Source organism: Anser brachyrhynchus, assembly GCF_964034855.1.
Source record: "Anser brachyrhynchus genome assembly, chromosome: 24".
In the NCBI taxonomy this organism is placed as follows: Eukaryota; Metazoa; Chordata; class Aves; order Anseriformes; family Anatidae; genus Anser; species Anser brachyrhynchus.
The window spans coordinates 2852791-2865101 of record NC_137717.1 but is presented as its reverse complement, the minus strand read 5'-3'; the positions used below and the strand labels follow the sequence as shown (position 1 = coordinate 2865101).

The window sequence follows — 12311 nt, the reverse complement described above, 5'->3', positions numbered from 1 at the left end:
CGTGCTTTCACACCACTGCGGTAGGTCTCTGCTTCACGTACAAAATCTCAAGGTCACCACAGCACTCTCCTAGCGGGTATTTTGGGTGTCAAATGCAGAATACAGACAACACTATTCCAAAAAAACCCGGCGAGCTTGAGGCTGCAGTCAGCCGAGCCTGGGCAGGAGGGAGGCAGGCAGAGGGGCAGGGGAAGATCCCATCTTTTCACACAAACCGAGCACCAAATGATCTTTGTGGCTTTTTTTTTTCCCAGAAATCATTTTGTATAGAGTCTAAACCCCCCCCAAAAAAACCATCATGGCTTTTTGGAGCACAGTGCTCAGAGCACCAACAGAGTGCCTGAGAGCGGCATCGGTAGGGTAACAGAAAAACGTGTGGGTATTTGGATACCGGGCGAATCTAAATGTTTAAGTACAACTGCAATATCTGTCTGTCAACCTAATCCTCCTCAGGTGTACTGGAGAATAGCTGGCACTAGCTGCATTTATTACTGTTGTGTGTCACATAAAGCCCGCAGGAAGCCGCCAAAGCTTGATGCATATTCCGCGCACTCACTCAACTTTTGTCTCTGACGACTCCGAGACTTCACAACTCCCACTATTATTTGCCGAAAGCTTCTTGTCAGCTCTAGAGGGGGTTTAAAGTATCGATGTCAAATCTCTGTTGATGCTCCGGTTCTGTCAATAGTTAATCTGAAATAACAAAATGCCAAACTACAAACAAATCCCACACGGATTCTGCATTATGTATAATAGCTTATGTTTGTTGAGCTTTAGGATTGAACTCCTGATCCTTATACCTCCTGGATGTTCCAGGGATTACAGCAGTATTAACTAAACCTAATTACATGTAGTTTGACTATCTGAGTTGCACAGTTCTCTTAATGCACTTTGCTCTTTTTCTTTCCTTTTTTTTCTTAATATTTTAAACTGATTAGTTCAGTCTTAAGTTCCGTGTATCTCCTCTTCTTAAAAAAAGAAGTCTGCAGAGCTGCTAGCAGGAGACTCTTAGCCTCTTGCTTCTCGTTGCCCATGCGCAGTGCAATTCTTCTGACATTGCAGCTGTTGTGTGATTGAAAGGAGACACAGGGGATTGCTTGGGTTTTACCTGAAATATTTAGAGCCTTTCACAAAGTTCATGGAAACTCTTTTAGAATTTATGAGGTGGTTGGCTGGTTGTGGGTTTTTTGCCAGGCAGCATTGCTCATTACAAAGTCTCTTTTTTGGGATACAGAAAAACCAAGTTGTCTCCTTGGACTGACGAAGAAGTTGGAGAATCTTAAAAATAGCAATAAATAAAATATGGGAAGTTCCTGGCTCCCCACGGGTTCGAGCTGTCTGCCTTTGGTTTCTCTCTGAGCCCCTTCTCCCAGCATGACCCTACAGATGGGTCGTTCTGTTCCCGTTTCCATCCGCCCTTGTGTTTCTTCTCACTGCCAGGCCGGCTATGTGGAATATTCCTCCAGCTCTCCTGACACTTTATCTCACCGTCACAGTCCTTTAGCCAGTCCTGCCTTCAAAGATTGTTCTAAAGCCTCCCCTGCACTGCGGAGATCAGGTTAACAGGCTTAGAGTTGCCCAGATGACTTCTCTTAAATAGAGACATGTTCTGCTATTTCTGGGTCAATAGGCATCTTCAGAGTCTAATGATATATTAAAATTGACAGCTTGAGAAAGGCACGGCACCTCCAAGAGACGAGGAACGTGGCTGCGTGTGCCGGAGCAAGCCCAGGGCCCTTCCCTCCGTGGGGCTCACCACCAGTGCTGAGACCTCTCGCTGCGGAGGGGTCGCTGGGGGGCTGCGCCTGTCGGGCTTCCCCGAGGTGGGCTCCTGCTCTCGATTGAACCCAGACCTGGGCTCCTACCGATCAGTGGATGTGCACTTACACTGTGTGCTTCAGAAGCTCCGAGCTCCTTCCTTGGGAAAGGCCCTGCAGGCTCAGGGTTGATAGGGGATTAAAAAATATTTTTTGTTTTCTCTCGTTCTGCTTTGTCCTTGCCCAGAGTTGACTCTTCAGTGTGTTTTGATCGCCTGCTCTATGCAGTACCGTTCCAAATTGTTCCTTCAGCTCCTAATTCCAGCCATCGTGGTCTTCTTCAGTGCACCTGCATCATTCAGAGGGCAGCACAAGGGCTGCTAATTGTACACGTGCAGTTAGAGTGGCCTGCAGCGGAAGGGCTAATGTAAACCTTCTGTCTAGCTGAAACAAGATGGTAATTCCAACTTTGCTTCTGTTTCCTGCAATGAAGGAAGCAGGCTCCCTTTTCCCAGGCCAGCAGGATCCTGAGAGCAACTAAGGACCGTAGGCCAGGTGTTCATGCACTCGTTCGCTTCGTTTCAGGTTGGCACGTGGAACCCTTCCAACGGTCTGAACATCACAGAAATTGCCAAGGGACGAGGGCCCAACGTCACGGACTCGCTCAGCAACAGATCTCTCATTGTCACCACTGTCCTGGTAGGAGACCAGAAGCCCATATTCCCCCCCTACCCACAGCCCCTGGGGATAACTGATCCCCCCAAAAGCTGGGCAGGGGCACGGAGAAGTCCTGAGCCCCAGGGTGAGCTGAGCCCCAGACGAGCCGTGGCCTGGAGCTGGGCTTGTGCTGGGCTCGTGCCAGGCTCTGGGTGGCCAGAGGGTGCCAGAGGGTGACCGGGCGCTGCCTGCTGCTGGTGGGAAGCGCTCATGGTATGCCAGGCAGCACCAGAACACGCGGGGGCCTTGGCTTAGCTGTGACAATCCTGTTTCTTTCCCTCTCCTAAGTACGTATTTGATAAGCTGGCTAAGAGTAATGCCATTATGCAGCAAAGCACGGGTGCTTAACAGGGCTCCTCCACTTCCAGCTGTCAGGTTGCATTTTGCTCTCACGTTCGCTATTGGATTTGATGGCAGGCATCAGATCAGAATGAATTTTTATTTTATATCTAATGAATTATGACTAGTGGCATTGGTTTCTATACAGCTGTATTACACAGTGCAGGCTCATGGCATGCTACCAGGAGGGAACAAAAAATATCAGCCCCTGCACAGCCTGCTCACAACTGGGTCTGAAGAATGGTTCTGCCTATCCAAATTTCCTGGCCCTTTTGTATTCCGTATTTCTGGGGAGTGAGGGTAAGGAGCCGCCCGCTGGGAGATGTGTTCCCCAGTCCGGAGCTCTGTGACCCCTCCTGATGTCCTTGCCATCCCAAAAGGACGTGGTCTGTAACACAAAGTGAGGGGCTTGGTGTTAGGGAAGGAATGGGACCAGGAAGTGCCAGACACTGCCACCCTTTCTAACGAACTCCCCGTTCATCAAACAACAGTTATTCCACTGAAAGGCTTTCGCATGCCAACATGCCGGGGAGACTGGAGAAGAAAATCTCCCCCAGGCTGCAAGTTTCAGACCGTGGAACTCGGTGAGACCGCGGGTCGCACGCACGGGGCTGCCTGCCCGGCGCGGTGCTCGGTGCCATGTGTGTGGGCACAACCAGTGCCAGCAGCGGCTCCCCACCAGCTCTAGACACGGAAATGAATCAGGACTCACATCAGGAGTTCCTGCACAGGCATCAGGGAAATGACAAAGCAAAAGGCAACGAAACAACTCAGCGTGCATCAGATCAGGAGAGTGCTCCTGCGCGGAGCCTTGCCGCAGTGGGTGCAGGCAGACACGACACACATAGGTTTGCTCTCACCGTGTTCCTTTGCATTTATCGGGGTCTGTTCAGAAAGCAGAGGTTCAGGTCATGTTTTTCTACTAGGCCAAACAGAGACACTTGCCAGGGCAAGGTTAGTTCATCTCAGCAAGGTAACTCAGGCACTGCCAGTCCCTGCACCTGGGAAAATGCAAACATTTAGGGCACTGCAGCGAGCTGCTCTCAGGTGCAGGCTTGGGACCAGCCATAAGGGAACTGTTCAACCCATACTGCAGCTGGAGAAAACTCTCCAGAAGCTTTAAAATGACTCCCCTTCTGCCCACGCTCACCCTTCACGTGAAATTACTGGGCCGGGACAGCTGGTGGTACGGGGAGGGCTGGAGAGGCAGCAGCAGAGGGGCGCTGGGAGGTGGAGGAGCACCCGACGGCGCGGTGAGGCCGAGGGACAGCAGGCGAGGATGGGACCAGAGGAGGGAATTGTACAGCCAGGGCTAGGGAAAGCAGGGAGGGCGCATCTTGCCAGGGCTAAAACCACGGCCGGAGCTGGGGACCTGCTGGGGTTCGAGCGCTATCATCACTGCACCTCAGCGACCTCAGCACGATGTCAGGTGATGGAGCCAGAAGGAGACCTGTCAGCCACCTGCCTGTGACGGGCTCTTTTGGGCAGCATTTGCATCTTGTGGTCCAGGAGCAAGCACAAATCACATGAAGTACACGGGTGGTATCGGTTCCTATTAACTGTGCCACTCCTTGGGCCTGTACGTGTGCCATGGGGCATCCTCCTGGAAACCAGCGCTGCCCGCAGGAGCAGGCTGTGTGCTCGGACCTGAGCTCTGCACTAACTGCATTCATATCCCGGGTTCCAAAACATAAAACACAACCCTACACTTCATTTGCATTTGCGACATCCCTTTGCCCTTTCACATTGGTGTAACTGGCTGTAGAAAAGCCAGAGGAGGAACCTTTAAAAGGGAAAGCAGGAAAGGTTATTTTTTCCCCTTTTGCTCATATTGCAGTGACTTGTTGGAAGAGAAATATTACCCCAGCAGCCAGCGCCACTCTCCCCAAGCAATATGGGAACTGTGAAGTTATGAAATTGAGGGCACCTTCACTGAGAAATCGATTAGCAAACCGAGAGCGCTTGTGAATTGGATGTCTGGCCATTTTCAGTAATAAATTGTGAAATAGTCCGTGAATAAGTGGTTCACAGAGTTCAGAATTACCCCCTAGGAAATGTTTGAGACCTGCAGATACATTACTGAAGCGAGTGGCGTCCTAATGTTCAGCGCTTCGGCTGTTAAATATGTATGTAATCCCTACAGCGCTTCCCAAAATTAATAGTGCTTTATGGCTGCTCTGGAGCTGCTGTATTTATAGCGAGATCCATAGATTCAGCTGATTCACAAACAAAGCACTAATTCCAAAGGAAAAAAAAAAAAAAAAGCTGAGGTTGTGGCCAGGGAGAGCAGGGTTTAACAGAGCTGCGAGTGCCAAACCAAACTCTGTGGGCGTGATGTTTCCCACTTTGCTTTGTAATTCTGCAATTCCAGTTTCCGTGAAGCTCTCTGGTCACTCCCCGAGGCACGGCGACTGCTCTGCAGCACAGCAGGGCCTCGGTGCCACCTTACCGGGGCTCCGGCCGCCTTGCAGATAGCTTTAATCGCAGCCATTCATTCACTGCCTCCCCTACCTCAGCCTCCCCCTGCCGTCCAGCTCCTGCCTGCTGCTTGCCATTTTTTGCCATTTCCATCTGTGCTCTGCATGTTGCCTCCCCCAGGCTGCCCCAGTGTCCCTTGTCCTCAGCCCCAGTAGCTGCCCAAGCCTGAGAGCCACCAAAGGGTTGTGCAGCTTGCTGCGCGTTCCTGCCTTCACCTGCAAAGAGGCAGCGATCCATAGGGCAGAGCCGGCTGTAAAGCACTTTTTTAGTTATTTTCACATGTGCTGGTGCCTGGGGCTGCTGCGACCAGAGACATCCCCGCTGTGGATACAAACAGAGCCCAAGGCAGCGCCTCTCTGGGCAGCAGCAGGGCCTTGCACCCCTTCAGCTAGTGCTGGCAGAGAGGAAACAGAGCTCAACTTGGGGACGTCTGGGGCTGGCCACCAGCCGAGCGCAGTCCTGCAGCTGGTATTTAATCCACCAGCCTCTTAAGGGCCGGTACCGCAGTGTGGGGTCAGCTGAGTGTCGGCGGAGCAGGGCTCGCGGTTCAGTTTGTCCCCCCCAGCCTTTTGCTGCTCTCAACACTCTTCATTTGCAGAGCATGAAATGGTTATTTTTCTCCCTGAAATTCCACCAAATGGAAAACAGTTGGCTGCTCAGAAGAGACAAAATTAAATTTTGTGGGGTAAACAAGGTTGCTAATTAGCTGATGCGCTGTGCAAAGCTAATTTATTCCCAGCGTGTCACTGTGCCAGCCCAGCCTGCAGAGCCGGCGCTCATGGCTCAGGTTGGCCGCAGGGGTGGCCCTACCTGGGGCAGGAGCTGGGACCGTGGCCAAGCCCTAACGGGGTTTTTGCTTTGCCCTGTCCAGGAGGAGCCCTTCGTCATGTTCCGCAAGTCCGACACCGCCCTCTTTGGGAACGACCGCTTTGAGGGCTACTGCATCGACCTGCTGAAGGAGCTGGCCATCATCCTGGGCTTCACCTACGAGATCCGCCTGGTGGAGGACGGGAAATACGGCGCGCAGGACGACAAGGGGCAGTGGAACGGCATGATCAAGGAGCTCATCGACCACGTGAGTGAGGCCGAGACACCCGGAGGGGCCTGGGCAGACCCAGGCTTTCAGCCAGGGGTGGGATGGGGGCTGCAAACGGGGGCCAGGGCACAGCAACGAGGTGGCTCAGGGGCCCCAAACACATCCCAGGCACAGCTTGGCTGAATTCAGATCATGGATCCAGAGAGCAAGAGCAGGTGTGAAGGGCATAGGCCTCTCTCTATATATATATTTATAAATGCAGCTAATTTTCCGAAAATCTCCAAAACATAGAGCTCCCCTGCAGCAGAGCAGCTGTGCCCTTCCTTCCATGGTTACTTCTAAAACCCCACTACACACCACCGAAGCTCCAGTGCCAGCTTTCCCCTCGCAGCTGCCAAAAAGTCACCTGGACTCACGGCCAGCGGACGCTCAGCCTCCTAATGGAGTATTTTGCCTCCAGCACATCCCGTGATCCCCAAAGCCCACTTAGGGAGGTGAGGAGAGCTGGTGTATTTCTGAAGCTCCCATTCCAGGAAAAGGTCTCTGAGAAAAAGAGAGACAAGACTCCTCTCTGACCCCTGCCCGCAGGGAGCGGTATCAGCCTCTCTGGAGGTACAGCACACCCCTCTGCTCCTTCACGTCCTGGCTGAGGGGCGCAGCCATGGGACCACCTCTCAGGTTCCTGGCTTCATTTTGTAAACATTGCCTGAGCGGAAAGGGACAAAAATAAGCCCAGATACGTAGCAGCTGTGATGCTATTACAGCTGATGTGAGAGGAATGTGTGTGCTGGGTGAGTCACTCCAGCAAATGAGCGTCGCTGCGAGCGGCTAACCGAGCATTGTCTCGCGGTGAGATGGCAGAGCTGGGGCTCCGAGATCGAGGTTGTGTTTCCAGATTTGGCTTGTCTGCCTGAAATGACATCGGACAAGTTGCTTCTGTGCAATATTTCCTCCATCTGCAAAATGCAGATGATCATGGTTATGTCCCTTCTAGGGACAGTGACGCTCAGTCAGCTGGTGAGGCAGGCGGTAGTCCTGAGATGGCTCACCCTGGAGAAGCAGGAAGGGCATGCAAGGACAGCCCTGGGGGGAAGGAGATGCTTTGTCTCCCAGGCGAATACGCCCCAGGCGGCGCAACTCTGCCCTTGTACTTTTGCTCCCAGAAAAGCCCATGCAGCCCACGGTACAGGTTTGATGGTCCCTTACACAACGGCCTCGCTAAGTCAGACAAGTGACCCTCAGCTCACAGCAGAAGAGGCTGCCATGGTGCCCTCCCCGTGATGAACGTGGCGCAGACCCTCGGCAGCCTGCTCCAGAGGCCGGCCTCCTGCAGTCCCCAGCCTCGCTGCTGGCAGCGGAGTCCGTGGCTCTTACCGCAAGGCATCCACCCCATGGGTCTCTGGAGAAGTAAACAGCTCTGAAGGAAATTAGACAAGGGGAATAACAGCCAGGCTGTCATTTAGTCTGACCCATGTCACTTCCAATGTCCTGCAAGATGTTAGAGGGCTCTCAGGGGGTTTTCTGAGCTCCCCAAGGCTGTGGTCAGCTTAAAGAGACAGATCAAGGAGAAGATATGGGGAACAACCTCATTAAATGATGCCCTAAATTCATGGCCAGCCTGCACTGAAGTATTTCTTGGCTACAGTTCAAACAGCAAACTAACAGACAGCAACAGGAAAGGACCGAATCCCCTCTTCTTGCAGGTTTTACTTGCAAACAAGCATCAAGTTCAAATTCTGCCTTCTAACAGGTGCAGCTGGGTACGTGCCTTGCAGTGATTTACAACCATTGCCCAAACCCTGTATGAAGCCATTATTTTATCTGCATGTCATTGCTTTTTATAGCGGTGTTTATGTAAAGCATTAAAAAGTGAAACTGCAACCAGATGGGGCCCTTCCTCAGCAGCAAAGCATCTTCACGTGATGTGGGGAAAGGAACAACTGATTGGCATTCGCAATGGGAAAGTTCAAACTTACTTCACACCTTGTAGGCAAAGTGTTGGAGACAGCATTCAAACAAAGCGGTAATGATGAAAACAGGACTGCCTACACTGGGAGCTCGGTATCTGGGCTGGCTTCCCTCCAGTGTCTCCTCCTCGTAAAGGAATTTGGATCGTTCAGGTGGGAGCCTAAAGCACGTAGGACTTTGTGAGGTCCGAACCCCCAGGCCAAGATTAGCTCCGTGCAGAAAGTCTGTGCCTTGCTGAAGACCCCTTACCTCTTGTGCAGCTGAGACTGAGCCCCCAGGGTGCTGTGAAGCACCTTCTTGCGGAGCTGAGCTGAAGCGCAGTCTTGGTCCCATGCCTTGTACATCAGTGAGGTGTTCCCGAGGTGAAACGAGAGGCTAAAACGGAGGTTGTTATCATGTGGAAGGGCTGAGAGCCCTGGGAGCAGCAGATGCAGAGTACCACGGATGGGCAAAGCAAGGAGGACTGGCCTTCTGCTGGGCTGTGAAATGCACCCGCAGCGGGAGCCGGCTGGCAGTGCCAGCTGGGGGAGCCCAGGTGGGCGTCCAGTTAGTGTTTGGGGGTGATGGTGCCCACCACAACCCCCAGGGGTACCTCCCAGAGCACGAGACGGAGGACTGGCTGTTTACGCTGCAAGCTCCCACTGCTTCCTTTGGAGTCACGCATCCTCCTCCTTCCACCGTCCCTTCTGATCCAGACATGCCTGGCCACAGGCAGTAATGCCTTGGGCTACAATCCTTTGTAAAATTGCTTTGTTTCTAGTGTGGCCTTAAGCATAAACAGGAAAAGCAACAGCAGTCAGAGCAGCTCCCAGCATGACCCCATCTTGCAGGTCCACAGCAGCAGATCTGGAGAAGACAGCTTTGCGCAGTAAGATGCAAGAAGTCCTGCCCTGCTGCCTTTCATCTGCTGCTCGTCCTTCATCACAAAAAATCTGCTTTGGTGTTCAGTCCGCTCCCTGGAGAGCCGGACGCTTTCCTCAGCGCAATTTGTTGCTTGTTGTCACTCTGCCTGGCCGCTTCTGCAGGGAAGCCTTAACCAGAAGGGGCCATGAAAGCTCACCTCGCTCACACCACCAGTGTTTCGGGTGGGTTTGGGGCACCAGGCGATGCAGAGAAGTCTCTGTGCTGTGCATCCGTAATAAACAGGGAAGCTGGCAACTGTCAGATCTCCTCCTTTCATCCGTAGTGAACTGTTACTGCTATTTATTTATAGGAATTATTATTGGTACAAGCAGAACTACACTGTGCATTGTGGCCCATCCATTCTGATTTTTAAATTTTAGCTGTCTGGCACCGTAGTGCCTGCAAATCTTCCCCATTGTTTGTGGGCAGAGCCACATAAAACCAGCAGAATGAGTTGTTCTGGACATTTCGCACAAACTTGTCCACAAATAAAACTTGTCTTCTCCTGAGACAGTACATATCAAATTTCCATTCACTCTGAAACTTCATGTGGGAATAAAAAAGGCATGAAAAATAATAGGGTTTCTAATGGAAATCCCTGCCAATGGTAACTATAGAGAAGATGTAATATCTATCCTTAGGGATGATTTATGACAGTTGATTTAACACTCTCACAATAAACGGGCATTTATTGACAGTAAATTCTGGCAGAAACACATATTGCACCACATTGCCACATTCCCAGTAATGCTCCTGCACTGGTGGGTATTTATTGCAAGTGCCAGGGAGCTGGGGATTCGTTTGGAAGCCACTGGGCCAGGAGCAGGAAAAAAAACATTGCTGTTGGACGAGGTGCATGTCGTCCCTTGTTTACACCCCAGAAACCCAGCATTAGAAAGGAGATGGAAGTGAGCTGGCTGCACTTTCTCCTTTTGTGCTCAGCATCATTAATTTGGTGAATTCACATTTATCGCCATCAGAGAAGTGGCCGACAGCAGCACACTGACGTGCAAGTTGGGAGCCCCATGTCCTCTGCTTGCTTCCGCCGGTCTCTGGACCTGCCGTTCCCCCCTTGGTTCGCTCACCTGCCAGGCACAGGGCTGGTCCCTAAAGCTAGGTCTGCTCTCACTGTGATCCCAGAGCCCGGTCGCTCTCTCTGAGGAACTTCCCCCCAAAAAAAGATGAGAAGAGGCCCAGCCGGACTTCACGCTCCTCCTTTCTCCCCTTCAGCTTAGAGCTAGGTTTTCCCTGCCAACATCCGTTCTGAATTCACCACTGACATTAAGTAAATTCATTGACAAAAATGATGTCTGAACGAGGGCTGAGATCCTAAGAGCTGCCATTAAGAGCAGGAGTCAGCCAATTAACGCTGACCCGCTGCTCACGGTGTACACGGTGCCAGACGAGGAGCGCTCGGGGTGATGCCTGCCCCGGCCTCGCTCCTCCTGGAGCATCACTTCGTGCGCGTGGTGCTCCCTGCTGCTGGCTGCAGGGCCCGGCAGGACGCTCAGCCGCCTGCTGAGGCTGCAGCCCCTGCTCCCGGCCAGCTGCAGGCTGCAGGCAGACCGTGCCTGCCCTCGCCACCTCCTCCTGTGGCAGTTCTGGGACAGGGTGGGCCACGAAGGGTGCTGCTGGCCGTGCTGTGCCCGGGGATGCTCACGAGCAAACAAGACTGGAGGATGCAAGTGCCGGTGCTGCCAGACAGACAGCTGAATAACAATTAAATGAGTAAAATATGCACTATTTACCTGTCTCTCAGGCAACGCACACATAATTAGTTTATGTAAACACCTAACTCAGATTGGTAAAATAAGCACTGAGGCAGCTTACTTTCTTGAATAAATATGTATCTTGGTGCTTATGCTGTTTGCTGGCGCTGCTGCGAGAGGCTGTCACACCCAGCTCCGCGTTGGCGGCCGGAGGATGCTGCACGACTCCAGAGACCGTGCTCGAGCTGTTCTGACCCGCGGCCACATTCCTGTGATAACTGAGAACTTGAAGATAAGACCTAGCAGTCGGTGCTAAAGCCAAACAGCTCTGCGGAGAACAGGATTCTCCCTCCACTGAATGCCCAGCGAACTTGCATCGGTTCCACCCGAGTGTGAATGCTGCAGCCTGGTGTGAGTAAGGAGAGCCAAGCCTGCGAGGGGTGCTGGGGACGTGCCTGCATTTGGTGTGTTGTTGCCTTGGCAAAATTCATCTTTTTGGCCTCAATTCAGCACCACACTTAAGATACACAACACTTGGAGTGTGTGCGAGCTCCGGGAAGACAGAAGCATGTGCTTAAGTGGCTTTGCTGGATAAGGGCCTTTAAGCCGCTGGCACTTGCCGTAATTCCTCATTTTTAATAAAACCCATCTTACCGTGCAACAGCATAAAAGCTGGGGCTGAGTGAAGGAAGCCATCAGGGCCCGCTACCCGACTGCCTGCTTCGTGACAGCGGAGCACGACGAAATGAAAGCTTCACCCTTGGAGGGTTTTGATTCCGATCCTCCTATTCAGCAAATCCATAATTAGAGGCCACCTTCCGAAAAATCTGCATCGATAAAAAGGATATCAAAGTGCAGCCCTATAATGCCTTTCAGAGCTGAGGACACAACGCCAGATTGGGCTCCCTAATACCTGCTTCATCCTGGTTGTGTGTGACATTTACTGCCAAGGACGTGGGGCTGTGATCAAATCGCAGGAGCTGCTGAAATGACACAGTAAAATTTTATCTCTGCACTAAAAGCGTTTTGATCCTTGAGCATCCATGCAGACTTTTCTCTCTTCACTTTCCGTGGTAAAGCATAAACTCCTGGCTGTTATTTAGCTTGCTATATCATTTTGACAAATCTGGCTTTGGAGGATCTCTCAGATGAGCAGCTGCTAGCTAGTTCTGACCTCAGAACTGCCCATTTCCTTCTTCTTCCAGAAAAATCAGTAGCCACATTCTTCAGCATCTCCTTCAGATTCCTTGTTAGAGTAGGACACGCACACAGACGTGACGCAGGAGATGAACATGACTGCAAAGTGACGAGGAAAAGGAAGCAACCAGGGCTCAGACTGAAGAGTATTAGAAGAAAAGCCGTAGTTCTGTCCTTGTTAGAGAATCCCTGCACCTTCTCTGCTCA

General features: G+C 51.9%; 1 protein-coding gene across 4 annotated transcripts in view; it reads left to right on the top strand.

Annotated features, from left to right (window-relative positions):
• Positions 1-12311, top strand: part of GRIK3 (glutamate ionotropic receptor kainate type subunit 3) — a 140285-nt gene that overhangs the window by 76398 nt on the left and 51576 nt on the right. For all 4 annotated transcript variants that reach the window (XR_013941854.1, XR_013941855.1, XM_080567360.1 and 1 more), the window contains 2 exons: positions 2343-2456; positions 6163-6366. Coding sequence is in view for 2 of the 4 variants with exons in the window: in XM_080567360.1 (XP_080423486.1) it covers positions 2343-2456; positions 6163-6366 (318 nt within the window). In the remaining 2 variants the exon portion in view is untranslated. The remainder of the gene's footprint in view (positions 1-2342; positions 2457-6162; positions 6367-12311) is intronic.